The sequence below is a fragment of the Tursiops truncatus genome, chromosome 8 (genome assembly GCF_011762595.2).
Source record: "Tursiops truncatus isolate mTurTru1 chromosome 8, mTurTru1.mat.Y, whole genome shotgun sequence".
Lineage (NCBI taxonomy): Eukaryota > Metazoa > Chordata > Mammalia > Artiodactyla > Delphinidae > Tursiops > Tursiops truncatus.
This window is the reverse complement of record NC_047041.1, coordinates 97,400,177-97,427,853: the sequence shown is the minus strand read 5'-3', so window position 1 is coordinate 97,427,853 and position 27,677 is coordinate 97,400,177. Positions and strand designations below refer to the sequence as shown.

The following is a 27,677-nucleotide window of genomic DNA, read 5'->3' as shown; positions in this document are numbered from 1 at the left end:
ACACACACACACATACACACACACACACACACACAAACACACACATGCTGGAATATTAATCAACCATAAAAAAGAATGAAATATTGCCATTTGCAGCAACATGGATGGACCTAGAGAATATCATACTAAGTGAAGTCAGTCAGACAGAGAAAGGCAAATATATGATATCACTTATATGTGGAATCTAAAAAATAATACACGTGAATAATACAAATGAATCTATATACAAAGCAGAAACAGACTCACAGATATAGAAAACAAACTTATGTTTACCAAAGGGGAAAGGGAGGAGGGAGGGGCAAATTAGGGGTATGTGATAAACAGATACAAACTACTGTACATAAAATAGTTAAGCAACAAGGATTTACTGTATAGTACAGGGAACTATATTCAATATCTTGTAATAATCTATAATGGGAAAGAATATGAATATATATATATATATATATATATATATATATATATATATATAAAACTGAAAAAAAGAATTAAAATAGCCTGTATTGGGCTTCCCTGGTGGCGCAGTGGTTGGGAGTCTGCCTGCCGATGCTAGGGGACGCGGGTTCGTGCCCAGGCCCGGGAGGATCCCGCATGCCGCAGAGCCGCTGGGCCCGTGGGCCATGGCCGCTGGGCCTGCGCGTCCGGAGCCTGTGCTCCGCAATGGGAGAGGCCGCGGCGGTGAGAGGCCCGAGTATCGTAAAAAAAAAAAAAAAAAAAGCCTGTATTGCTAGCTTTATACATATAGCTGGCTATATATATGTATATATATGCATAAAATAGAGACACTTCAGTTGTCTGGGAAGTGAGCTGAGGGTTTAAAACCTCAAGCGTATCGACTTTTTGCTGTAAGCTCTCTAGTGGAGTCAAAAACAAACAGGCCATCTAGTCGTCATAGTAGTCATCATTACTAACATAATGATCAGGGGCAGCAGTTGCTTGGTTTTCCAAAGTTTCCCTTCAGTGAAAACTTCATCCGAAGCAATTATTATATAAGCAACATATGAGCAAAGTCCTTACCTTGTCTTCTGTTATGTGTGTTTCTAGCTTCGTCAACTGGAATACTAAAGAATGCACTGCATAGATCAATTACAGTAAAGAATTTACTTCCGGTGGGAATGGATGTTAGTAACATACGAAGGTAGGAAAAATAGGGTGTTGAGAGATAACAACTTTGTTTATTGCTTGAAGGTTGTTTATTGCTTGAAGGTCCTGGACAAACCTCCACCCTTGGCCCTTAGGTTTTCTCACTGGTAAAATGAGGTTGTTACAGGGGCTACAGCAAGAGATAATGAGGCCTTGAACCTTGTAATCTTCTATTATGGGCTTTATGCCTTGAAGGACTTCTTGACTTACAGGGTATTGATTAATTCTGAGAAGACGTTTTGAAGGATCTATTTGAATCTTGATTGGGAGATGCACTGTGAATTTTGCCAACATCAGTTGGAGATTTTGCCCATAAGGAGAATGGTAGTTAATTCGATAAGGACAAATGATCAGTGTTTCCAGAATCAGCTCTAGTACTGTCACAGATGGAACAAATAAAAGATGTCAAAGTGTCATTTAATTTACCTGGTTGGTTAGTTTGATGACTACTGTCAAATTCTAGGATTATTTCCCCCTTTTGGGAGAAAGAAATTCAAGCATGGTACTTCTCTAAGAACTCAGCCTAATGAATGGGTGGGGTGGAGGAACTAAGGAAAAGAGGGTGTGTATCTCTCAAAGGGCTTAAACAATAGGGGATAGGTTCAGAGACAGGAACCTCTTGAGGTTCGTTAGAGATCCCCACTATTTGAACTGTTTTAGGACTCCAAGGCAGGGGCTGTTTTCTAATAGCAGGGTTGAGCACCAAGAATGTGGCTCTGGTGTCATTTAGGACTGGAAGAGATTCATCTCCAATCTGGAGAAATGTTTCTCCAAGCCAATTAAGAGGGAGGGTTGGGAAGAGCCCCTGTAGTTGCTGGAAAGATTTGTTAGAGAGCTGCAAGTACTTAGATTTATAACAATATTTTTTCCAATGTCCTGGCTCTTTGCAATAACAGAACCTAGGAGGGTTTGGCTTCATTTACTAGAGATGAAGGTTAAAAATTATGGTGGTCTTTCTCTTAGGTGACTCATCTAGTGTATGAGAGAGCTGGTTTGCCAGATTAACTAAATCTGGGGTGGACATAGTTTCTCATTCCATCCTGGTCCTTTTTACTGGAAGAGAAAGGTCCCAGTTCAGTCCATAAATAAACATAGAGTTAAAGCTACCCAAGTAGAATTAACATCTGAAGGAAGACCAGAATTTTCTTTAAAAATAATCTGAAGTTGATTGTAATAGTTTTGAACAGGCTCATCAGATTTTTGTGTGTAAACCTGAATTTCATTCCAATCGACAGGTTGTTATTAAAAATTTTTGCTGCAATTTTCATTATATCAATGGTTAAGGAATTTTCATTTTATGTGTTAATCAACACATAATTTCCTAATGGCTCATTTTGAGTTTAAGTCTTATCTAGTAATTCCAAAGAGTCTAATATACTCTAATATTTTCCAGAAGTATAATGTTCACATTATTCATAAGTAATTAGTGTTCCTACTAATATTAATCTCATAATAATAAAAAATTGACAGTGACAGCAAAGGTAATTGTTTATCAAAAATCACTATGCCAAGATTTTCTGAAAATGAAAGTCTTTTTAAAACTATGTCCAAATTAGTTGACATTTTAATTAAAACATACAGTTAGCTTGTATTTAATGAAAACATATAGTCAGCTGGGAACAATAATAATATACATTACCATGCATTTCTAATAAACTGGTATCAGAATATTACAGTTGGAGGTATTTCTTCAGAGACAAATGGGAATTTAAAAATCAAAATGATAATCTGTCCTATTTGAATAGTGCTTACATAATGGTTTTCATATGGGTTGTATATCATATGATCCTCCCACAAATATACAATGTTGACATGTTTAGGTGCATCTCACAGATGAATGAAGGGCTTATGTGAGATCAGTTGAGGGTCACAAGACCACACAGATGAAAATAGGCAGGATTCAATCCTATGCCATGTGATAACATTATCACTTTTTTTTTTGAAACTATGATGCCCACTCTTTGAGACTGTTCTTTCATTATGTCTTGATGCCTCTTTTTAAGAATTAAACAGTATGATTTGTTTAAAATGGTACTGTGAATGTGTAACTTACCTGTTCTCAATTACATTATCCTTCTGAGAATATATTTGTTTATTAATGTTATTCAACGCTTACAATATACTCAGTAAATTCCCCGTCTCCCTGGTCTGGTTTCTTTCCCAGAATTAAACTGCATGAAAGTATCAAGCTCGGGTACTTGAGGAGCTCCTGGTAGAGTGATGAGAGCATGATGAGCATACAGTGTTTTTGAGGAAGGTCAATTACTACTGCAATGCTGGGTTCTCATGTGGATTTTGGTCCCCCAGTCACCTCTTAAAACTCACCCTACGGGCTTCCCTGGTGGTGCAGTGGTTGAGAGTCTGCCTGCCGATGCAGGGGACACGGGTTCGTGCCCCGGTCCGGGAGGATCCCACGTGCCGCGGAGCGGCTGGGCCCGTGAGCCATGGCCGCTGAGCCTGCGCGTCTGGGGCCTGTGCTCCGCAACGGGAGAGGCCGCAACAGTGAGAGGCCCGCGTACCGCAAAAAACAAAACAAAACAAAAAAGACAACTCACCCTACAGATTAGGCATACTTCTACCAGGTGGTAGCAACATTCCATAGTGGGGCTAAACTAGTAGGCATCTCTGAACATAATGGCTTGTTAATAGTTATCTCAGTTGTAACCATGCTGTTTGGGTTCTTTTTTTTTTTTTTTTTTCTCGGTACGCGCGCCTCTCACTGCTGTGGCCTCTCGCGTTGCGGAGCCCAGGCTCCAGACGCGCAGGCTCAGCGGCCATAGGCTCACGGGCCCAGCCGCTCTGCGGCATGTGGGATCCTCCCGGACCGGGGCACGAACCTGCGTCCCCTGCATCGGCAGGCAGACTTTCAACCACTGCGCCACCAGGGAAGCCCGAGAAGATAGGCTTTTTTGCAGTTTACCCAACTACCCAGGAGAAAGTGATGCTCATTCATTAATAATAATTAAATCTAGTGCTTAAGATGGGGATTGGCACAAGACGAATAAAGCAAAAACGATCTGGGGTTTACAGTAAGCCAAGTGTTAAATAAAACTTTGCAAAGAAGTTTATTCATCATGGAGCATATACACAGATCAGATATACATCAAACAGAATATTTTTGTCACTAAAAGAATCAGATATTTTATAGCTATTTGAAACAGGACGAGGTACATCTGTCTCCAGGGGGCGGCTAGCTAGCTGGAGATAAATTCACTTTAGTAACATTACCACAACTCAGGGTGTGGTGCTCATTTTGCAACGTCTGAAAACCTTTTCCAGATGGCCTGAAGTTAGCCACGCTCAGAATAGCTGGCTGCATACGCCAGTGTGCCATTTTTAGTTTTCAGTGAAGAACAAAGCCCCCAAGTTTGTACTTGTGCCAGTGGTACCATTTTTCCTCTAGCTGAAGAAACCACGTGGAAAGGCAAATTACAATTGAAAGTCTGTGTGTAGAGACAGGAATCAAAGCAAAGTGGATAACGTATATCAACGTCTGATGTGCCCGGCTACCGCATCCAGATAGGCTGAGGCCCTGGGCCAGGGAGCTACCAATTTTTCTCCCCAAGCATTCATTTTTCTGTCTTCTAAGTGACCATCTTCCCTTTTAATCAATATATTATTTACAGATTGACTAATTGACAGCTTTTCCTTCTTTTGATCTCAGAAATATTTTGCCTCTAAAATGCCTGGTTTACACATTTTAATTATCTATTGTGATCTTGTTTTGTGCCTTGTTTTTTAACATTTCCAGAAACCTGAGTAGTGTCCATATCTGCCTTCTACATTTCCCTAATTCTTTGGTAGGTATATATGATTACCCCCACTCCCCCATACACACACTCATTCACAAATTAGTAACTGATGCATTAAATGAGCTCTGATGAGATTTTCAACTTTTTTCTAAAGATTACTAGTCTCATGTTTCTGACCTTAAACCTCAGCAAACCTAGAGTTTGCTTGTTTTGCGCTGATCCACACGAATAAGGAAACATTTGCATTTCACTTCCCTGTGTCCAGAAAACGGATCTGGATTTCCCTGACCTACAACGGAGCAGGGAGAGTCTGAGGTCTTGCCTGCAAGGAGATAAAACATGTATCCCAGAATTCTCCCATCATCTTGATCTACCACTATTATCAACCAGGGTTCTTGGCCTCCTTAATTAATAGAAATTGATCAGAGGTCAGACAAGAAATTCAGGAAAGGCTTTGTTGGGGCCCCTGCTGCAGCACAGGGGAGTGAGAACAAGCAAGAGATTCCCTTGCTTGCCAGCTCCCTGACGGGGGGGGGGGGGGGGGGGGGCATGGGGGCGGGGTGAGCTTGTTCCTTATATGGGTGAAGGTAGGGGTGTGTCCAGGGGTTGGGCTGGAGGGGGGGTCGCTTAGGTGGTTTGCCCACCCCTTAGGTGGAGTGTTGTGTGCAGGGGGCATGCACAGTACCCTGCTTTTGCTCTGGGCTCTTCAAAAGTGGCAGTTGGGTTTTTTGTCTCTTTGTATGTTTTGTCCAGAATTTGCCCTAACTGTGCATGCATGCAGTTACTTTTAGTCCCATACAGTTTCTTTGTATTTTGTGGCCCAAGGAAAGGTGTGTCCCCATGCGAGCGTTGCAGCACTGCAGCAAAGGGTCCCGGGTCCCAGCCTGTCTCAAGGCTACTTTCTCTGAATTTTTGGTGCACCTCCTTGTCTGTAACATCTCCTAAATAACTGGGGAAGAAAAACCAACTGTTTAGTTTTGTTTTTTTGGTTTTTTTTGCGGTACGCGGACCTCTCACCGCTGTGGTCTCTCCCGTTGCGGAGCACAGGCTCCGGACGCGCAGGCTCAGCAGCCATGGCTCACGGACCCAGCCGCTCCGCGGCATGCGGTATCTTCCCGGACCGGGGCACGAACCCATGCCCCCCGCATCGGCAGGCGGACTTTCAACCACTGCGCCACCAGGGAAGCCCCCAACTGTTTACTTTTGACTTTTGCTGGTTTTATTCCATCCTCACTCTTCATGCTTCCCTATCCCTTTCTAATGATGGCCCGAATCTCCTATGTGCAATACCACATATGATCTGGCCAGGGACGAGATTCCCTTCATTCCTACAAGTAAAGAAATAGCCATGGCGGGCTCTTGCAGTCATGGCTTGGAACTGTTATAAACTGGGTGTGGCAGCATCTCCCATCAGTGTTGCCAGACTAGATGGCTGGCACCATCTGGTTGGAAGACAGAAAAACCACACACTTTGGTGGGACCACACTCTAGAAATAAACAGGCATCTGGGATCCAGGGAGACCTCACAGAAGAACAGAGGTTTCATCTCTCTCCAAGTTCTTCTGAAATAGAATCACGATGTCTGATTGGACTTATATATCAACATAAGTAGAAAAACTGGCATGTGTAAAGTATCACGTTGATATTGTATGGTATATTCTTTATTCTAATAAAACCTCTTTTTTATGCAAAGGAAGGCTGGGTTGTTTTCATCTTACGGAATCCTTAAGGAGCAAAATTGATCCACATGGACCAGAGGGAGGAGATCCTTATATCAGATACACAATAAAACCCATAGTCCATTTTCTAACAACTATAAGCTAAGGAAGCAGCATAGCAGGGATCGTTTCACCCTTCAACTTGATCCTCAGTCTAGAAAACAACCTCTCTGGGGTTGAGAAGCAGCTGGGAGGTGTCCTTGAGCCTAATCAAGAAGAGGTGGGTTCTGGGAAGTCCTGCATCTCAGCACTCCTACCAGTCCAATCTTTCCTTTACTTATTTCATGTATCCTGTGACATACACTATTTATAATTTGCTGTTATCATCTGTGCTATCTCTCTGGATGACACTTTTTTTTTTTTTTCTTCCAGTTCCTCTTTTTACCCAAAGGCAAAGCAAGTATTCCTTCTCTGTTTCACACTTTTGGTGTCTGTGGCTTCCAGATCTCTGAAGGTTCTGGAATTGTTTTTCATCATACGTGCTATTCCTGGTAGTTTTCCAACAGAATGTCATATGTGAGATTTTCCTGCTTTGGCCAGTTAAACACCTTTGAGGAAAACTCTAGCCTTCTTTATTCATTTGATTTAATTTTGTTTAACAATTACAATTAGGTATAACTCACTGTGAAGGGGAAAATATTTGTTAGTTTGAAGGGGAAAATAACCTTTTCTGTCCTCAGCCATCATTGCTTGAATGGGATTGGTTCCAACTCTGGGTTTCAGGGTTGAACCCCGACGGGCTTAGGACAATTAGAAAATATCTGAAATGCAAATCAAAACCACAATGAGGTATCATCTCACACCTGTCAGAATAGGTGTCATCAAAAAGTCTACAAATAATAAATGCTGGAGAGGATGTAGAGAAAAAGGAACCCTCCTACACTGTTGGTGGGAATGTAAATTGGCATAGCCACTAAGGAGAACAGTATAGAAGTTCCTTAAAAAACTAAAAATAGAGCTACCATATGATCCAGCAATCCCACTACTGGGCATATATCTGGAAAACACACAGAAACTCTAATTCAAAAAGATACATGCACCCTAATGTTCATAGCAGCACAATTTACAATAGCCAAGACATGGAAGCAACCCAAGTGCCCATCGAAAGAAGATTGGTTTGAGAAGATGGGTTATTACTCAGTCATAAAAAAACAATGAAATATTGCCATTTGCAGCAACATCCGTGGACCTAGAGAATATCATACTAAGTGAAGTAAGTCAGACAGAGAAAGACAAATATTATATGATATCACTTATATGTGGAATCTAAAAATAATGCAAATGAATGTATATACAAAACAAAAATAGATTCACAGATGCAGAAAACAAACTTATAGTTACCAAAGGGGGAAAGGGAAGAGGGATAAATTAGGAGTATGGGATTAACAGATACAAACTACTGTACATAAAACACATAAGCTTCAAGGGTTTACTGTATAACACAGGGAACTATATTCAATATCTGTAATAACCGATAATGGAAAATGATCTGAAAAAATATATAACTGAATCACTTTGCTGTACACCTAAAACTAACACAATATTGTAAATCAACTATACTTCAACTAAAAAAAAGAAAATATCTGATAGCCGTTGCAACTAGCTTAGTGTCGAAGTGAGGGGTATAGCCCAGTCAAAACCAGAAAGATGCAAGGAGATGTTTGCTGGGCCTTTTGGGAGAGAAATGTTTTTCTCTTCTGTGGAAGCTACAAGAAGAGATGCTCTCTTCTTTTGGATGATGTGAAGTGACTCTGTGAGATCTAGAACTTGTACAATTTTGTTACCACGGGATGGAACATTTCTGCATAAGGCAAATGAAACAAAAATGAAGAGACTGGACGTTTATGATACTGTTTGAGCCACTGGATCACAATTTCTCTCACTACTTTTTTTCTTTTAAGCTTTCAAATTGCACATCTTTTATTGAATAGATCAATTATAAAGGTTATTTTTTAATTGCCAAAAGGTACATGAATGAAGTTAAAATGAAGAGAGAAACGCACCGATAATTCCTGTTAAAGAGTAAAACCTACACGGAAATTATATAAAACAGATTGATACTGATCTACTAACTGACACATTAAATTGGATATAGAGTATTTAAACTAAGCAAACAGGTGGCAGAAAGCTCAAAGAAACTAAGAGGGCTAGCAGAATGGTACATAAATAATCAGCAAGCCAAATATACAGGAGACAGAGAAAAGAAAACAAAATAGTATATATCTGTGACTCTAATATCAATGAAATGAACTGCATTTTAAAAATGAAGCTTTAGTAATTTCAAGAGTCCAAAATATGTACCCAGTAATATCCCTCAAAGAAAGATCTGCATTTAATTACTCGTTAAATTCTTCACCAACTTCCACTTCTACAGTCCAACATATTATGACTACTTCAGTTTTATGAGCTAATAGATTCACTTGATTGTTTTGATCAGTTCTTTTTTTTCTGTCATTAAAAATGAAAGATTCCTGATCCTGGAAGTAATTGTGTAATATATACCAAGAATCAAAAAAATATGATTCTTTTTGCTTAAGTCAACCCTATTCTTAATATATTAATTACTTACTGCTGTGCAAGAAATTGTTACAAAACTTTGTACCTTGAAACAAAAAGAGATATTTATTATCTCATCCAGTTTCTGTGGATCAGGAATCCAGGGGCAACTCGGCTGTGTGGTTCCGGCTCGGGGTCTCTCATGAGGCTGCATTCAGTAGTTGGTCAAGGAGTAGGCTTCTGAAGCTAGATCAAGGCTGGAGGATCCACTTCCAAATAGATCTCTCACATAGCTCGCAAGCTGGTGCCGACTGATGGCAGAGAACAATATTCTCGGCTGCGTGGGTTAGCCCTGTTATATATAGGAAGGGTCTACGTAAGTTCAAGGATCATTGGGGACCATTTTGAAGGCTGCCTGTCCCACTCATTAGAAATGTTTCAGAGTAACGATATTCGAAACATTCACTGAAAATTTGGAAACAATTTATATGCTATGTGAAGAAAAGGGTTAAATACGTTAAGGTAAAGTCAGGGGTCTATTACAATGCACATGGAGGAAAATAATATTTGTAATGCACTCATGAGGTTTTGATAATCAATCCACAAATTTAGGGACTCAAGAAATAATTTTTATTATTTTTCCATAACATTATTTTTCCTTTGCCCTCCCCTTACTTCTCTACTGGGAAAAAAATTGGTTAATTCAAGGGTCCTTCGCTCTTCTCCCTACATTTGTGTCTAAGTTCTAGAGGGCTTGAATGATGCCAGGACAACGGGGGCTCAGGTCCTTGACCTCTCTCCATAGCAGCATCTCCTGAAATATCTATTGCCTCATCAGATTCCTGGCTGTCAAATCACACATGGAATTCTGCCGCTGAATGCCATTTATCCCCATCATCAAGACATGTTAGGTCTGATGACTATTCGTAGCTACTCTTGGTTCAATGGGAACTGTTGAGGAGACTCTGTAGAACCCAAGCCGTCACTTCCCAGTGGACCTGAAGCACTATGATTACATTCTCTTAAGTTTCTGCCTGCCGACCCAGCCTCTATCCATCTTTTGGTTAGGGTCTCTCTGTTCTTGGTGTCTCTAAACGTATTTGATAGCTGTGCTATTGCCCTTGGGCTGTGTCTATAAGCCATCCTGAAGACTCACTCATGTTTTTGACCTCATCACGTCTGCTTCAAACTCCTTTTGCTGTCACATCTCTTCTCTGAGGCTCAAAAACCTAACAACGTATCTACTTGAAATAAGGGAATGGTTAGATATGTGGGGAAGAATATATTAGGTAAAACTTTGAAAATATTTCAAAAATATTCTCTTTAAGCTGTCACATACAGCTAAGTGCAAAATTTAAAAAGAGGGTTGGATGGGAATAAACCAAGAGATTAAAGACATGTTAGAAGCATGAGCAGACCTTATTTCTAATACATCACAACTAATATATTAGAAATAGGCTGGCCTCTTCTATCCCCTCTAAGATGTCCTTCCCACGTAGTGTCTGGGGAGAGAAAAGCCAGACCTTGAGGATCAAAGGACAATGACTTAGTCTACCTTAGTGTCTTGGCTACAAAACAAAAATTACTTCTCTTCTTGTACATTTTGAGAGAGAAGACAGCAAAGTGGTGTGAAGGGAGGTGGAAGGACTCCTCGGTGTGTGTTTTGGGGAGATCAGTTTATTAACTTTTCAAAGTTTCCTACACACTTCGCCCAATTCTCCCTGTTTTTTCCTCCTTATCTCTGTACCCTTGTCTCTACCCTTGCCTCTACCCTCTCATTCTCCCTTTCCTTCTCTTTCACGCCTTTAAACCAAACAGTTGGAGCTATGGGAGAGAAGAGAACTATTTATGTTTCTTATTCCCGATTCCAAATCTCTGTAAGGTCTTTCTGAACATGATCCGTCTATGCAATGCCATCCTAAAGTAAAAAACAGAAACCAAAAACGCATCCAAGATAGGATGGCAGAGAGTTGAGACTCACTCTGCTGTAAAGAATCAGACACAGGGAGTCGGGAAAAAGTCTGGACCTGCCGAAGAAGCAAGAGACTTTTTCTTCCCTCTTTGTTATCTGGTGCGCGAGGAGAGGGGATTAAGAGCGCTGCTTAAAGGAGCTCCAGAGACGGGCGCGAGCCGCGGCTAACAGCGCGGACCCCAGAGACGGGCATGAGACGCTAAGGCTGCTGCTGCCGCCACCAAGAAGCCTGTGTGCGAGCACAGGTCACTCTCCACACCCCCCTTCCGGGGAGCCTGTGCAGCCCGCCACTGCCAGAGTCCCGGGATCCAGGGACAACTTCCTCGGGAGAACGCACGGCGCGCCTCAGGCTGGTGCAACGTCAGGCCGGCCTCTGCTGCCGCAGGCTCGGCCCGCATCGTGCCCCTCCCCCCCCCCCCCACCCCGGGCCTGAGTGAGCCAGAGCCCCCGATTCAGTGGCTCCTTTAACCCCGTCCTGTCTGAGCCAAGAACAGACGCCCTCTGGCAACCTACACGCAGAGGCGGGGCCAAATCCAAAGCTGAACCCCGGGAGCTGTGCGAACAAAGAAGAGGAAGGGAAATTTCTCCCAGCAGCCTCAGAAGCAGCGGATTAAACCTCCACAATCAACCTGATGTACCTGCATCTGTGGAATACACGAATAGACAACGAATCCTCCCAAATTGAGGAGGTGGACTTTGGGAGCAAGATTTATGATTTTTTCCCCTTTTCCTCTTTTTGTGAGTGTGTATGTGTATGTTTCTGTGTGACATTTTGTCTGTATAGCTTTACTTTCACCATTTGTCCTAGGGTTCTATCCGTCCGTTTTTTCGTTCTTTTTACTTAAAAAAATTTTTTTTTCTTAATAATTATTTTTTTATTTTACCTTACTTTATTTTCTTTTCTTTTATCCTCTTTCTTTCTTTCTTTCTTTCCCTTTCTTTCTTTCTTTCTTTCTTTCTTTCTTTCTTTCTTTCTTTCCTTCTTTCTTTCTTTCTACTTTTTCTCCCTTTTATTCTGAGCCGTGTGGATGAAAAGCTCTTGGTGCTGCAGCCAGGAGTCAGTGCTGTGCCTCTGAGGTGGGAGAGCCAACTTCAGGACACTGGTCACCAAGAGACCTCCCAGCTCCACGTAATATCAAACGGCGAAAATCTCCCAGAGATCTCCATCTCAACACCAGCACCCAGCTTCACTCAACGACCAGCAAGCTACAGTGCTGGACACCGTATGCCAAACAACTAGCAAGACAGGAACACAACCCCACCCATTAGCAGAGAGGCTGCCTAAAATCATAATAAGGCCACAGACACCCCAAAACATACCACCAGACATGGACCTGCCCACCAGAAAGACAAGATCCAGCCTCATCCACCAGAACACAGGCACTAGTCCCCTCCACCAGGAAGCCTACACAACCCACTGAACCAACTTTAGCCACTGGGGACAGACACCAAAAACAACGGGAACTACGAACCTGCAGCCTGCAAAAAGGAGACCCCAAACACAGTAAGATAAGCAAAATGAGAAGACAGAAAAACACACAGCAGATGAAGGAGCAAGATAAAAACCCACCAGACCTAACAAATGAAGAGGAAATAGGCAGTCTACCTGAAAAAGAATTCAGAATAATGATAGTAAAGATGATCCAAAATCTTGGAAATAGAATGGACAAAATGCAAGAAACATTTAACAAGGACCTAGAAGAACTAAAGATGAAACAAACAACGATGAACAACACAATAAATGAAATTAAAAATACTCTAGAAGGGATCAATAGCAGAATAACTGAGGCAGAAGAACAGATAAGTAACTTGGAAGATAAAATAGTGGAAATAACTACTGCAGAGCAGAATAAAGAAAAAAGAATGAAAAGAACTGAGGACAGTCTCAGAGACCTCTGGGACAACATTAAACACATCAACATTCGAATTATAGGGGTTCCAGAAGAAGAAGAGGAAAAGAAAGGGACTGAGAAAATATTTGAAGAGATTATAGTTGAAAACTTCCCTAATATGGGAAAGGAAATAGTGAATCAAGTCCAGGAAGCACAGAGAGTCCCATACAGGATAAATCCAAGGAGAAACATGCCAAGACACATATTAATCAAACTGTCAAAAATTAAATACAAAGAAAACATATTAAAAGCAGCAAGGGAAAAACAACAAGTAACAAACAAAGGAATCCCCATAAGGTTAACATCTGATCTTTCAGCAGAAACTCTGCAAGCCAGAAGGGACTGGCAGGACATATTTAAAGTGATGAAGGAGAAAAACCTACAACTAAGATTACTCTACCCAGCAAGGATCTCATTCAGATTAGATGCAGAAATTAAAACCTTTACAGACAAGCAAAAGCTGAGAGAGTTCAGCACCACCAAACCAGCTTTACAACAAATGCTAAAGGATCTTCTCTAAGCAAGAAACACAAGAGAAGGAAAAGACCTATAATAACAAACCCAAAACAGTTAAGAAAATGGGAATAGGAACACACATATCAATAATTACCTTAAAAGTAAATGGATTAAATGCTCCCACCAAAAGACACAGACTGGCTGAATGGATACAAAAACAAGACCCATATATATGCTGTCTACAAGAGACCCACTTCAGACCTAGAGACACATACAGACTGAAAGTGAGGGGATGGAAAAAGATATTCCATGCAAATGGAAACCAAAAGAAAGCTGGAGTAGCAATTCTCATATCAGACAAAATAGACTTTAAAATAAAGATTATTAGAAGAGACAAAGAAGGACACTATATAATGGTCAAGGGATTGATCCAAGAAGATATAACAATTGTAAATATTTATGCACCCAACATAGGAGCACCTCAATACATAAGGCAAATACTAACAGCCATAAACGGGGAAATCGACAGTAACACATTCATAGTAGGGGACTTTAACACCCCAGTTTCACCAATGGACAGATCATCCAAAATGAAAATAAATAAGGAAACACAAGCTTTAAATGATACATTAAACAAGATGGACTTAATTGATATTTATAAGATATTCCATCCAAACACAACAGAATACACATTTTTCTCAAGTGCTCATGGAACATTCTCCAGGATAGATCATATCTTGGGTCACAAATCAAGCCTTGAAGAAATTGAAATTGTATCAAGTATCTTTTGCGACCACAACACTATGAGACTGGATATCCATTACAGGAAAAGATCTGTAAAAAATACAAACACATGGAGGCTAAACAATACACTACTTAATAACGAAGTGATCACTGAAGAAATCAAAGAGGAAATCAAAAAATACCTAGAAACAAATGACAATGGAGACACAATGACCCAAAACCTATGGAATGCAGCAAAAGCAGTTCTAAGAGGGAAGTTCATAGAAATACAATCCTACCTTAAGAAACAGGAAACATCTCGAATAAATAACCTAACCTTGCATCTAAAGCAATTAGAGAGAGAAGAACAAAAAACCCCCAAAGTTAGCAGAACGAAAGAAATCATAAAGATCAGATCAGAAATAAGTGAAAAAGAAATGAAGGAAATGATAGCAAAGATCAATAAAACTAAAAGCTGGTTCTTTGAGAAGATCAACAAAATTGATAAACCACTAGCCAGACTCATCAAGAAAAAAAGGGAGAAGATTCAAATCAATAGAATTAGAAATGAAAAAGGAGAAGTAACAACTGACACTGCAGAAATACAAAAGATCATGAGAGATGACTACAAGCAACTATATGCCAATAAAATGGACAACCTGGAAGAAATGGACAAATTCTTAGAAATGCACAAACTGCCAAGACTGAATCAGGAAGAAATAGAAGATATGAACAGACCAATCACAAGCACTGAAATTGAAACTGTGATTAAAAATCTTCCAACAAACAAAAGCCCAGGACCAGATGGCTTCACAGGCAAATTCTATCAAACGTTTAGAGAAGAGCTAACACCTATCCTTCTCAAACTCTTCCAAAATATAGCAGAGGGAGGAACACTCCCAAACTCATTCTACGAGGCCACCATCACCCTGATACCAAAATCAGACAAGGATATCACAAAGAAAGAATACTACAGGCCAATATCACTGGTGAACATAGATGCAAAAATCCTCAACAAAATACTAGCAAACAGAATCCAACAGCACATTGAAAGGATCATACACCATGATCAAGTGGGGTTTATTCCAGGAATGCAAGGATTCTTCAATATACGCAAATCAATCAATGTGATACACCATATTAACCAAATGAAGGAGAAAAACCATATGGTCATCTCAATAGATGCAGAGAAAGGTTTTGACAAAATTCAACACCTATTTATGATAAAAACCCTCCAGAAAGTAGGGATAGAGTGAACTTTCCTCAACATAATAAAGGCCATATATGACAAACCCACAGCCAACATCGTCCTCAATCTTGAAAAACTGAAAGCACTTCCACTAAGATTAGGAAGAAGACAAGGTTGCCCACTCTCACCACTCTTATTCAACATAGTTTTGGAAGTTTTAGCCACAGCAATCAGAGAAGAAAAGGAAATAAAAGGAATCCAAATCGGAAAAGAATAAGTAAAGCTGTCACTGTTTGCAGATGACATGATAGTATACATAGAGCATCCTAAAGATGCTACCAGAAAACTACTAGAGCTAATCAATGAATTTGGTAAAGTAGCAGGATACAAAATTAATGCACAGAAATCTCTTATATTCCTATACACTAATGATGAAAAATCTGAAAGTGAAATCAAGAAAACACTCCCATTTACCATTGCAACAAAAAGAATAAAATATCTAGGAATAAACCTACCTAAGGAGACAAAAAGCCTATATGAAGAAAATTATAAGACACTGATGAAAGAAATTAAAGATGATACAAATAGATGGAGAGATATACCATGTTCTTGGATTGGAAGAATCAACATTGTGAAAATGACTCTACTACCCAAAGCAATCTACAGATTCAATGCAATCCCTTTCAAACTACCACTGGCATTTTTCACAGAACTAGAACAAAAAATTTCACAATTTGTATGGAAACACAAAAGACCCCGAATAGCCAAAGCAATCTTGAGAACAAAAAACGGAGCTGGAGGAATCAGGCTCCCTGACTTCAGACTATACTACAAAGCTACAGTAATCAAGACAGTATGGTACTGGCACAAAAACAGAAAGATAGATCAGTGGAACAGGATAGAAAGCCCAGAGATAAACCCACGCACATATGGTCACCTTATCTTTGATAAAGAAGGCAGGAATGTACAGTGGAGAAAGGACAGCCTCTTCAATAAGTGGTGCTGGGAAAACTGGACAGGTACATGTAAAAGTTTGAGATTAGATCACTCCCTAACACCATACATAAAAATAAGCTCAAAATGGATTAAAGACCTAAATGTAAGGCCAGACACTATAAAACTCTTAGAGGAAAATATAGGCAGAACACTCTATGACATAAATCACAGCAAGATCCTTTTTGACCCACCTCCTAGAGAAATGGAAATAAAAACAAAAAAAAAACCAAATAGGACCTAATGAAAATTAAAAGCTTTTGCACAGCAAAGGAAACCATAAACAAGACCAAAAAACAACCCTCAGAATGTGAGAAAATATTTGCAAATGAAGCAACTGACAAAGGATTAATCTCCAAAATTTATAAGCAGCTCATGCAGCTTAATAACAAAAAAACAAACAACCCAATCCAAAAATGGGCAGAAGATCTAAATAGACATTTCTCCAAAGAAGATATACAGACTGCCAACAAACACATGAAAGAATGCTCAACATCATTAATCATTAGAGAAATGCAAATCAAAACTACAATGAGATATCATCTCACACCGGTCAGATTGGCCATCATCAAAAAACCTAGAAACAATAAAGGCTGGAGAGGGTGTGGAGAAAAGAGAACACTCTTGCACTGCTGGTGGGAATGTGAATTGGTACAGCCACTATGGAGAACAGTATGGAGGTTCCTTAAAAAAAATACAAATAGAACTACCATATGACCCCCAAATCCCACTACTGGTCATATACCCTGAGAAAACCATAATTCAAAAAGAGTCATGTACCAAAATGTTCATTGCAGCTCTATTTATAATAGCCTGGAGTTGGAAACAACCTAAGTGTCCATCATCGGATGAATGGATAAAGAAGATGTGGCACATATATACAATGGAATATTACTCAGCCATAAAAAGAAATGAAATTAAGCTATTTGTAGTGAGGTGGATGGACCTAGAGTCTGTCATACAGAGTGAAGTAAATCAGAAAGAGAAAAACAAATACCGTATGCTAACACATATATATGGAATTTAAGAAAAAAAAATGTCATGAAGAACCTAGGGGTAAGACAGGAATGAAGACACAGACCTACTAGAGAATGGACTTGAGGATATGGGGAGGGGGAAGGGTAAGCTGTGACAAAGCGAGAGAGAGGCATGGACATATACACACTACCAAATGTAAAATAGATAGCTAGTGGGAAGCAGCTGCATAGCACAGGGAGATCAGGTAGGTTGTTTGTGACTACCTAGAGGGGTGGGATAGGGAGGGTGGGAGGGAGGGAGATGCAAGAGGGAAGAGATATGGGAACATATGTATATGTGTAATTGATTCACTTTGTTATGAAGCAGAAACTAACACACCATTGCAAAGCAATTATACTCCAATAAAGATGTTTTATATATATATATATATAAGTAAATCAATAAAGTAAGTACAAATAAAAAATAATGAAAAAGTATTTTTTTTAATGTGTAAGATTGTCAAAGAGTAAAGCTAAATAATTATGGGCAGTGTTGAATGGGATGGTAAGGTATATTGTCATAAAATCTTGAACTTGTGTAAACTAGTACCAATTTTTAGACAGCGGTTTGGCAACATCTGTGTGCTTATGTGTGTGCACACGTGTGTGTGCAGAAAAATTTGCCACAAACTATCACGTATAACTGAGAAACGGGATTCCCAATGTTTTTTTAAATACTTTTTATAATTTCTTACATTGTTTAAAAAAGTTATCTTGACTATGGATAATTTTTGTCCAAAAACATGAGACTATATCCAAAACAAGTATGCTTCATAATATTAAAAATAGACAATCATTAACCCAAACTTCTGCAGTTTGAAGGGACTTCAAGACAAGGGCTGGAGGAAGGAACAATACAACAGGCACCAAATTTATCCTCTTGGGATTCTCAGATTCTCCCAAGCTCAAGATTGGTCTCTTTTCAGTGTTCTTGGGGACTTACCTCTTGACAGTGGCCTGGAACCTGGGTTTCATTATCCTGATTAGGATGGACTCCTCCATACATACACCCATGTACTTCTTCCTCAGCAGCTTATCTTTATCCTTCTTAGATTTCTGCTATGTTACTTCTACAACACCCAAAATGCTCTCAGACTTCTTCCGGAAGCCTGAATTCATCTCCTTTATGGGATGCACCATGCAATACTTCTTTTTCGCTAGCCTGGGTCTGACGGAATGCTGTCTCCTGGCAGCGAAGGCTTATGATGGCTATGTTGCTGTTTGTAATCCTCTGCTCTACACAGGTATCATGTCCCCCACCCTCTGTGTGCAGGTGGTGGTTGGAGTGTATATAGTTGGATTCTCTGGCTCATTGATCCAACTGTGTGCTTTACTTCAGCTCCATTTCTGTGGACCAAATGGTATCAATCACTTCTGTGACCTGCCTCAATTATTAGTCCTCTCCTGCTCTGAAACCTTTCTCCTACAAATGATAAAGTTTCTGATAGGAGTGATTTTTGGTGTGGCATCCGTCTTAATCATCGTGATATCTTATGGTTATATCCCTGCCACCATCCTGAAGATCAGCTCAGTTGAAGGCAGGGCCAAGGACTTCAACACCTGTGCTTCTCACCTGGCAGCGGTGACGTTTTTCTTTGGATCAGAACTCTTTGTCCGTATGCACCCCAGCACTGATCATTCTCTGGGCTATGACAAGATGGCATCAGTCTTCTATACAGTGGTGATCCCCATGTTGAATCCTTTGACTTACAGTCTAAGAAACAAGGAAATCAAAGATACCCTTAAGTGGTGTAAGAAGAAGAGAATGTTTTCCCATTGTCACAGTTAATTAAAGGTCTGGTAGATTAGTGACCCTGTTGACTGGAAGTTTCTAGACTATGTAAGAGAAATGCATTTAACGTTATTCCTGGTGCTCTGGCAGGATTTCAAGTGAGTCAACACATCTAAATCCAGCACTGGCTCAGTGCCAGGCAAATCCTGTGGCTTCTTTGAGTCTTGACAGTTGACTCTCCTCTCTTACGCCAGCAATGACTTATATTAATAAGTCATTAATTAATATATTAATTTTATATAAATTAATATATTAATTAATTTATTAATTTTTAATAAATTAATATATTAATTTTTATGTCAATATAACCTTCAGTTTCTCAGTGTTTGACCCTTACATACCCTTTCAGAATTTCAGACTGCAGGCAGGAGAGAATGGGACTAAACACAGGTCAGTAAATGATCTTTCTCATACACAACATCACAAGTAGAACAACAACCACTTTGTTATAGACTTCAAACTCTCTGGGTGCCTAGGTAAATTCCAGTTGATGAAAATGGGGATGTGGAGAGAACCATAACTTTAGACTTTGACATAACTTCCTCACCATGGAAAATAATACCACACGGAGTTTCGTCTAGAGTTTGTTTTCTGAGTTTCTATTTTTAGAACCTAACACCAATAGGAGAATGAACAAGGGATTTCTATGATACTATCCTGACCCAGGAGAGCTAAAGTACAAAGAAAAGAAGTGATCATTTGAATTCTGAAATATATTGAAAAGATTACATTTCTGTTATTATGGCAGATTGAATAGCATAGATGCACCCACCACTGCAAAACTACTAAAGATGCTGGACAAAATATTTTTTAGAAAATATTTAAAAATACACTTCTGAGCAAACAAGAAAAGAAAAGGAGATCTCCAACCTCCAAATGTAAAGAAAAATCAGGAATCCTGAGAGTAAAGGCAGCTCTGAAGATGACTTTCACATTGGGGGGATCTGCTGAACTCTGGTAATATTTGGCCTGTATTGTGACAAGCACGTGAGGCTCGGGGAGAGGAGACCAAACCCAAACTCTCGGGGAGAGTTTGATAGGAGACCCAGACATACGTATGAGAGTCCAGTGGACTAGACCTTGATATGAAAGGAAATTAAGGAAAAAAAAGTCCTATCTCGGGCTTCCCTGGTGGCGCAGTGGTTGAGAGTCCGCCTGCCGATGCAGGGGACACGGGTTCGTGCCCTGGTCCGGGAAGATCCCACATGCCGCGGAGCGGCTGGGCCCGTGAGCCATGGCCGCTGAGCCTGCGCGTCCGGAGCCTGTGCTCCGCAACGGGAAAGGCCACAACGGTGAGAGACCCGCGTACAGCAAAAAAAAAAAAAAGTCCTATCTCACAAAAAAGAAATCTCAACTCTCTCAGGCTTACTGCTGGGTATGGGGAAAAGTAAACTGAAAATTTGTAACCATGCACCCTCATGGAGATTCGTGGTCTGAATTCACACAACCTCTGCAGATAAAGGAATCTTAGGTGAGAATTAATTTTAAAACAGCCCCAGGTTGGTAGTACCCTCAAGTACCAATCAAAAGCAAATGCAAATCCTTAAGAGAAAATCTTAAACCCAAGCTGAAATAATTCCCCCATATAACTTGCTGAAGAAAATCGAGTTGTACAAATCTTAAAGTACACAAGGAAACAAGACCTGATGGATGAAAGCTAGAAAGACCCGTCATGTCAAACCTACAAAGACATCAGGAATGGCAATTGTCTTAATACAAATAAACATTAGATATGACTGATATGGTCAAAGTCAAGAAGGGGAATTGAAACTATCTTTAAAGACCAGGACAATGGAGGATTTCTGCATCTGGAGGTGTGGTGAATTATATGTTATACCTGAATGACTCTCGTAACTGAAACACCTGAAATGTTAAATTGGAAATAAAATCATCTTTTAAATGAACTTCCAGTTAACTTAATGAAAAGGAGTAATAAGCTAAACCCTCAAAAGTAGTGAAACCAGGAACGCAGGAGAGTAAACAAGTGCTGGAGAGTTGGAGAGTCTTGCTAAAGGCTAGAGGCCCTGACTTCTACTATGCGGGCTGCATGGGTGGTGGAGGCTCAGAAGACAAGACTTAGGACATGCCCCAGGGGAACTGGAAGGCTATAACCTCAGTATAAATTAGCAAGAATTCCCACAGATTATGTTCAAGAACGAAAAAGAGCAGTTCATTGTAAAAAATAAAATAAGCACAAACCTCTATCTAGAGTCAAACGCCCATAACTGAGAACCGGCAGGGGCAACATAGTCCCTAGAAACAGACCTGAAAACTCTTAAGATATTGGCATTATTGGTAAAGAGGATAAGGCAGTGAGGCCTAGCTACGGGGAAACACAGATGAAATCTCCCCTCAAAAGAGATACCCCCCTCCTCAAAGGGAGAAATACTAAAAATAGGTCAGAGACCTGGTGAGTCAGAGCTAAAAACTGTAGAACCGAAAGGAAGAAGGTTGCCATTTGCCACAAGTGGATGGAACACAGGGGCATATGCTGAGCCAATAAGCTGGACAGAGAAAGACGAATACATAGGATCTCACGTGTATGTGGAAGACAAACAAACAAACAATCTCACAGACACAGAGAACAGATGGGTGGTTGCCTGAGGCAGGGAGTAGGGAGAAGGCAAGTGGGTAAAGAGAATCAAAAAGTACAAACTTCCAGTTATAAAATAAATAAGTCATGGGGACATAATGTACAGCCTGGAGACTGTATATTGAAAGCATTGTTAAGAGAATAAATCTTAAAAGTTCTCATCACAAGAAAAATAATCTGTAGCTATGTGACGATGGATGTTAACTAGACGTTGTGGTGAGCACCTCATGATGCATACAAATATTGAATCATTATGTGGTACCGCTGAAACTAATATAACGTTATATCTCAAAAAAAAAAGCAAAAGGAAGAGCGTTGGTATATCTATGCAGTGGAATATTATTGGGCCATAAAAAGGAGTGAGGTGCTGACATCTGCTACAATATGGCTGAACCTTGAAAACGTCGTGCCAAGTGAAAGAACCAGTCACAAAGGACCACATGGTGTATGATTCCATTTTAATGAAATCTTCATAATAGGCAGATCTATACAGACAGAAAGATTAGTGATTGCAAAGGGATAAGGGGGTGGGGAGGAAAGGGGAGTGGCTGCTGGTGAATATGGGTAAAAATATTTAATGGAAACATCCTAAAATTAGATTGCAGTAATCGTTGAAAAACTCTGTGAATAGACTGCAAGTCACTGAATTGCACACTTTAAAAGGCTGAATTTTATAATACGTGAAGTATACCTCAGTAAAGCTGTATGTTTTGTTTTGTTTTGTTTTTTAAAGAAAGAGGCTGGAAAGTGCACAGGACAAAAGGCAAAGGTCTTGGGAAGGCACAATTTCTGTGGTGGGTATTCCTTAAATATTTGGTAATGAAAGAGAAAAAGGAAGTGAGCAGGGAAAATTAAAGGTCCTAAGAAAAATTTTGAAATCAAGCAAAACACTCACCCATCTCTGTTCCTGAGTAAAGTGACTATACAAAAGAAATTGCTCTTCTCTGTACCAACAGAAGAGGACACCCTTAAGCTAAGAAACCCAGTTTAACGTTCAAGCCCCATTCCCCGTTTGATCCTCATAGAACCCTGCACAGTCTCAGACCTCAGGCCCTGGTAGAAACATGATTGAGCAATACTTCCAGGATCTAGCAATTCCCCCACCTGTTGTGCTGTGGCATGGTCCAGATATATCGTTCACCAACAAGACATATACCGAACAACTCAATGTTCTTGGGACAGTGTTACCTAACTCAGGTCCGGCTGCTCGCTGCTCAAAAATCCATATGTAAGAGAGAGACAAATGTTGGTAGAAGGGAAAGTCGCTTTTAATCAGAATACCTGCAATCTGGGGAGATGGTGGACTCCGTGTCCCCCAAAAACCATCTCCAAAGATTCTGCTTGGCCATGAAAGTTTTTAAAGGGAAAAAGGGGAGCAATGTCAGTTAATCATTGAGATATGGGGTCAAAGTCATCCGCATACCCCGCTGTGTGTAGACTTGTGTGCAGGCTTACTGACTTTCTGTGTTTTTCTTTAGATGCTACCTTTTTCACGCAGCCTGTGAAAGGGGAAGTTAGGGAAGAGATCTGGTCATCTGTTAATTACTTATTCTTCATTTCTACTTCTTGGGTCTACAGAAAGAACCAACAGATTAGGCATGGTATTGTGTGGCCAAAATATGTGAAATACGTGTGAGGGCCGGAGATGAGTAGAGCGTGGGGGTGCCTGCTTTAAGGTTAGTGACAAGACAACAGGGTCTCCCGCTGAGAGCTCTTTCCTGCGAAAAACCGCTTACAACAGAACTGAGACAAATGAACGAGCAGGAGGGTGCAGGGAGCCTTTTTGGTCAGAAGTAGAAATGAAGAGATTCACCATAGGCTTCCTTGAAATAGCCATTTCTCTTTATGCACTTAAAATATGGCTTGACTTGTTTAGTTCCATATAGATTGTCAAGAATGTATTACATAGCCATAAAGATGACCAAATTAACCAATGAATTTGAAGAGGCAAGTAAAATGGAACAAAGTCTTATATACATATGATATATCGGTTATGAGACACCAACATGTGATATCCTGTTAGACTTTCATTAACCAGTAGAGGGAGCTCCATCAGAAGACTCTACTGTAACTGAGGACTTAACACAAGACTAGGAGAGCAGTGGACAGATTTGACTAGTGACAGCGATGACACTGACTTCAGTGTAACTGTTTACAGTTTGCATCCACAAACTTTTGGTCTTCATGACAGCTTGGCTTTGAGACCCTCATCTTGTAGATGAGGAAGCAGAACCCCAGCTCACATTTGGAAAGGTGGCCTAGCACACGATCAGCAGACGAGGGACAAGGCATGCACGTGCAACTACGTCATCCCAGGGGACAGAACATTAACACGTCTCCCACAGTGGTCCAGATAGGATACTCTTTTCTCCCAGGAGTTGCCACGTTAGCTGGAATTATCCCTTCAAACTTGGTATGGCTGTCTGAGGAAGGCCAAATGCATTCACCACTGCTCTGTGCCTAGGACACATGAATACTTACCTTCAGTACTTCTCTTCACCCCAAGGGTTCACAGCCTTTCAGTCCCTTATAACTGTGGATTAAGATAAGAAAATTCTCACTGTAAGAAAACTCCTCCTTGAACTAAACAACAAGCTCTTTCCAAGTAACTTCAACCTGGTTTCATCTGCAAAAGGGACGTGAAAATATCCTCCCTCCCAACTTCATAAGATGCAAGATGTGACACTCTCCTTGAAGAGGTGAGTAAAGCTACAAAACTCCATTATCTTCTCTTACCCTGTTCAGGAGGAAGACAGTAAGCAGAGAACCCAGCCACACTGTGCTCAGAATTCTGACCTACAGAATTGTGAAATAATAATATGCCTATTGTTTTTTTTTGTTTGTTTTTTTTTGCGGTACTCAGGCCTCTCACTGTTGTGGCCTCTCCCGTTGTGTTTGTTTGTTTTTAAGGTTGGCATTCTTTTTTTTTTTTTTTTAATTTTTATTTATTTATTTATTTTTGGCTGCGTTGAGTCGTTGTTGCTGCGCGCGGGCTTTCTCTAGTTGCACGGAGCGGGGCCTACTCTTCATTGCGGTGTGCGGGCCTCTCATTGTGGTGGTTTCTCTTGTTGCGAAGCATGGACTCTAGGCACGCTGGCTTCAGTAGCTGTGGCTCGTGGGCTCTAGAGCGCGGGCTCAGTAGTTGTGGTGCACAGGGGCTTAGTTGCTCTGCGGCATGTGGGATCTTCCCGGACCGGGGCTCGAACCCGTGTCCCCTGCTTTGGCAGGCGGATTCTTAACCACTGCGCCACCAGGGAAGCCCATGCCTATTGTTTTAAGCTGCTAGATTTGTGTTAATTCATTATGCAACAATGGGAAATTAATATCTTCGTTTATATTTTAGTTTGCTTCTCTGTAAATCTACCCTCCTCTGAACTTTGCAGTTGATACCCTGATGAAGTTTTAAAAGTTCCTGTATAGAAAAATTGTCCTGTTCAATTCAGGAAACAGTCACCAAGCTTCTGCTTGATGCCGAGCACTGCAATACAAAGATGAATAAGAAGTTGAAGCCCTAAAAGACCTCAAAGAGAAATAATACAAGTAGACGCATAACTGTTGTCTGAGTCAGAAAGTGATAGATGCCATGAGAGCGTAACAAGTACAAGTTACGAGAGTTTAGAACAGGGAGAATTCATATCCGGTTGAGGGTGTCAAGAAAGGTTACCTTGGGCTGGCTGTGGGGAACATGATAGGGAGACAACAGAAGGCTCAGGAAGGATTTTACGCAGCAGTGAATTTCTTTGTGGGGTTGTAGACCTCATTTAAATAGCTGATCTCACCAGCAACCTAAGTCTGGGAATAGTACAGGGAAAAAGAAGAAAATCATGAGGGGTGGTAGTAGGAATAGCTTAGAGCCAGTAGACTCATGAACCTGGGAGGGTTTGAGGAACAAACAGTCACCAAGAATAGGTTCACTGACAGTTGCATAGTAGAAAAAGAAGAAGTTTTGATAAAGGGAAATGTTAGGGTTTGAGATTTTTAAATTTAGCTGTCTCCCATTATGGTGAGGTCTGGGATGGGGCTACCACATTGTGTTACTGGGGTAGCATAGAGGTTGAAGTTGGTGGAGGCATAGAGGTCAAGACAGTGTACAGCTAGGGAATTTCTAGGCGTCAACCTCGAAACCATCTGATTTCTCTTTCCGGTTTCCCTTAATCGTAGAGAGCTAAATAAATGTTGACTTGAGGAGCAAACAGAAGAATGAAAGAATCAGAGTGAGGTGAAGTCAATCCAGAAATATTTCCAGCATTGCTGAGTTCAAAATTTGGTCTTGAGGAGAGGCAACAAATGGGTGAGTAATAGGTTCTTTCTTGCCATTCCTAGCATGTGTGGTTGCTCTTAAGCTGACTGCCCAAACACATTGGGTTAGAGTGACGTGTTGAGACCTCAATCAGAGATATAATAGAGGCAGTGCACAGAGAGAAACTGTTGGGTTTTCCCTCTATCTATCTGTCACATCTGATAGAGAGAATTTCAAGACCATTTTCAGATTTTCAGCTCATTAATGATTCAGTAAAATAAACAGATACTTGATACCCGACAGCTGCTCTCTCCTCTCTTCCTCTCTTGCCTCTCCAAGACAGCAACATCCATGTAGACTAAAATGTTCCTTATTCATCTGGCTTTTTATGGCCTCATAGACAAGGCCTTTCCCACCATCTGGGATCCAACTGGATAGCGCTCTTCAGTGAACGTTAATCAACCTGACTGCCTGTATCCAATCACAGCTGCCTTTTCTCCATGAAATTCAGCCCACTGAAATGTGCTACTTTTAAGATAAAGCAAATTCAGAGTGGTTGTACATTTCCCAAGCAACATCAGCTCTGGGTCATTTTAAGGTCTGTTTTAAGGGACAACTCAGCGTTGCAATACACAGTTAATTGGATGCACGATTCCTACTGGCTCCATGCTTGTCCATGTTCTGTGTCCCAGAAAGGCTTCTTCAGGAACGTCTGGGGTGGGCTCTCTCAGCAGGGGATACCACAGCAATGCGGCTTCCCAGAAGAGCCTCAACCCTTCCCATCACTCCAAACAGCACTGAAGGCTCAGAGTCTCTTGAAGAACAGACAACAGACAGTGTGTGTGAAGGGCGACATCTGCCTGACACGTGTGGTTGAGCAACTATTTTCTAGGTTTTACGGTGCTGGTTTATAGATCTATTCTAAGACTGAGAATGGATTTCAGAGAATACCTTCTGTATTTACCCTGGACCCAGAAAAGTAAATAAACTTCTATGTAATTTTCAGTGAGCTAAAACAATGACTGGCAAAGGCAGACGAGACCAGCTTTAAGCAAAAGCATAGCGTCCTATAATTTTGCCCTCTGTGCCACCTCCTTCCTTTTTAAGCCCCTCCCTTCCTGATTCTGTGTTCCCTGATTCACTGATTACCATTTGCCTCCATTGTTCTCATCCAACCTTCCTTCACCTCTCATGATTGGAGGCACAGGCTTAAATTCTGGCTTCTGCCAATGACTGGCTGTGATCTGTGAGTAGCCATGACTGAGAACTACTGCAGCAGAGTATCCATCTCCAAGGCCTTTCCTTCAGTCTCCAGATCTGTTCCAATGTCCCTAATCTTGAGAATTCTTTCCCCTGACCTTGCCAGCCATGACACCAGCTTTCCCATTTCCTTCTCTTCTTTTACTGCTAAACTGGGATCTCATTTTTTTCTGCACCTGGCTTTACTCAAACCCTCTCTGATCCCCACTCCAGATATCCCATCTGAGATTGATGGGCTCCTACTGAAACTGTGCTGGGCAGATCACCATTTCCTTCTTGCCACATCCAATGGCTTTTTATTCATATTTTTCTATCTTTGATTTCCATGCCAGGTTCACCAGGCATCACTGGGTGGTAAGGGCTTTGAGGATCAGGGTAAGAAACTTGGGTGTCGTCAGGCTATTAATGAACAATACGAATGAGTATTCTTGAGCAAGGAGAG

General features: G+C 40.8%; 1 protein-coding gene and 1 long non-coding RNA gene across 2 annotated transcripts in view; both read left to right on the top strand.

Moving 5' to 3' along the window:
* The window catches only part of LOC141279398 (uncharacterized), a 36,239-nt gene extending 32,797 nt beyond the window's left edge, over nucleotides 1–3,442 (top strand). The window contains exon 4 of the long non-coding RNA XR_012333547.1: nucleotides 1,045–3,442. This is a non-coding gene — a long non-coding RNA (uncharacterized lncRNA). The remainder of the gene's footprint in view (nucleotides 1–1,044) is intronic.
* Nucleotides 3,443–17,833: 14,391 nt separating this feature from the next.
* On the top strand, nucleotides 17,834–19,139 carry LOC101326358 (olfactory receptor 5AN6-like). The gene is made up of 2 exons (XM_073809443.1): nucleotides 17,834–17,860; nucleotides 18,183–19,139. The coding sequence occupies exons 1-2, from the start codon at nucleotides 17,834–17,836 to the stop codon at nucleotides 19,137–19,139; spliced, it is 984 nt and encodes a 327-aa protein (XP_073665544.1).
* Nucleotides 19,140–27,677: the final 8,538 nt, after the last annotated feature.

Excerpts from the sequence above, each read along its gene's own strand:
- LOC101326358 (XM_073809443.1), top strand. The coding sequence starts at position 17,834 with ATGGGCAGTGTTGAATGGGATGGTAAG. Across the intron at positions 17,861-18,182 it reads GTGTTGAATGGGATGGTAAG|ACAAGGGCTGGAGGAAGGAA; the intron begins GTATATTGTCAT and ends AGGGACTTCAAG.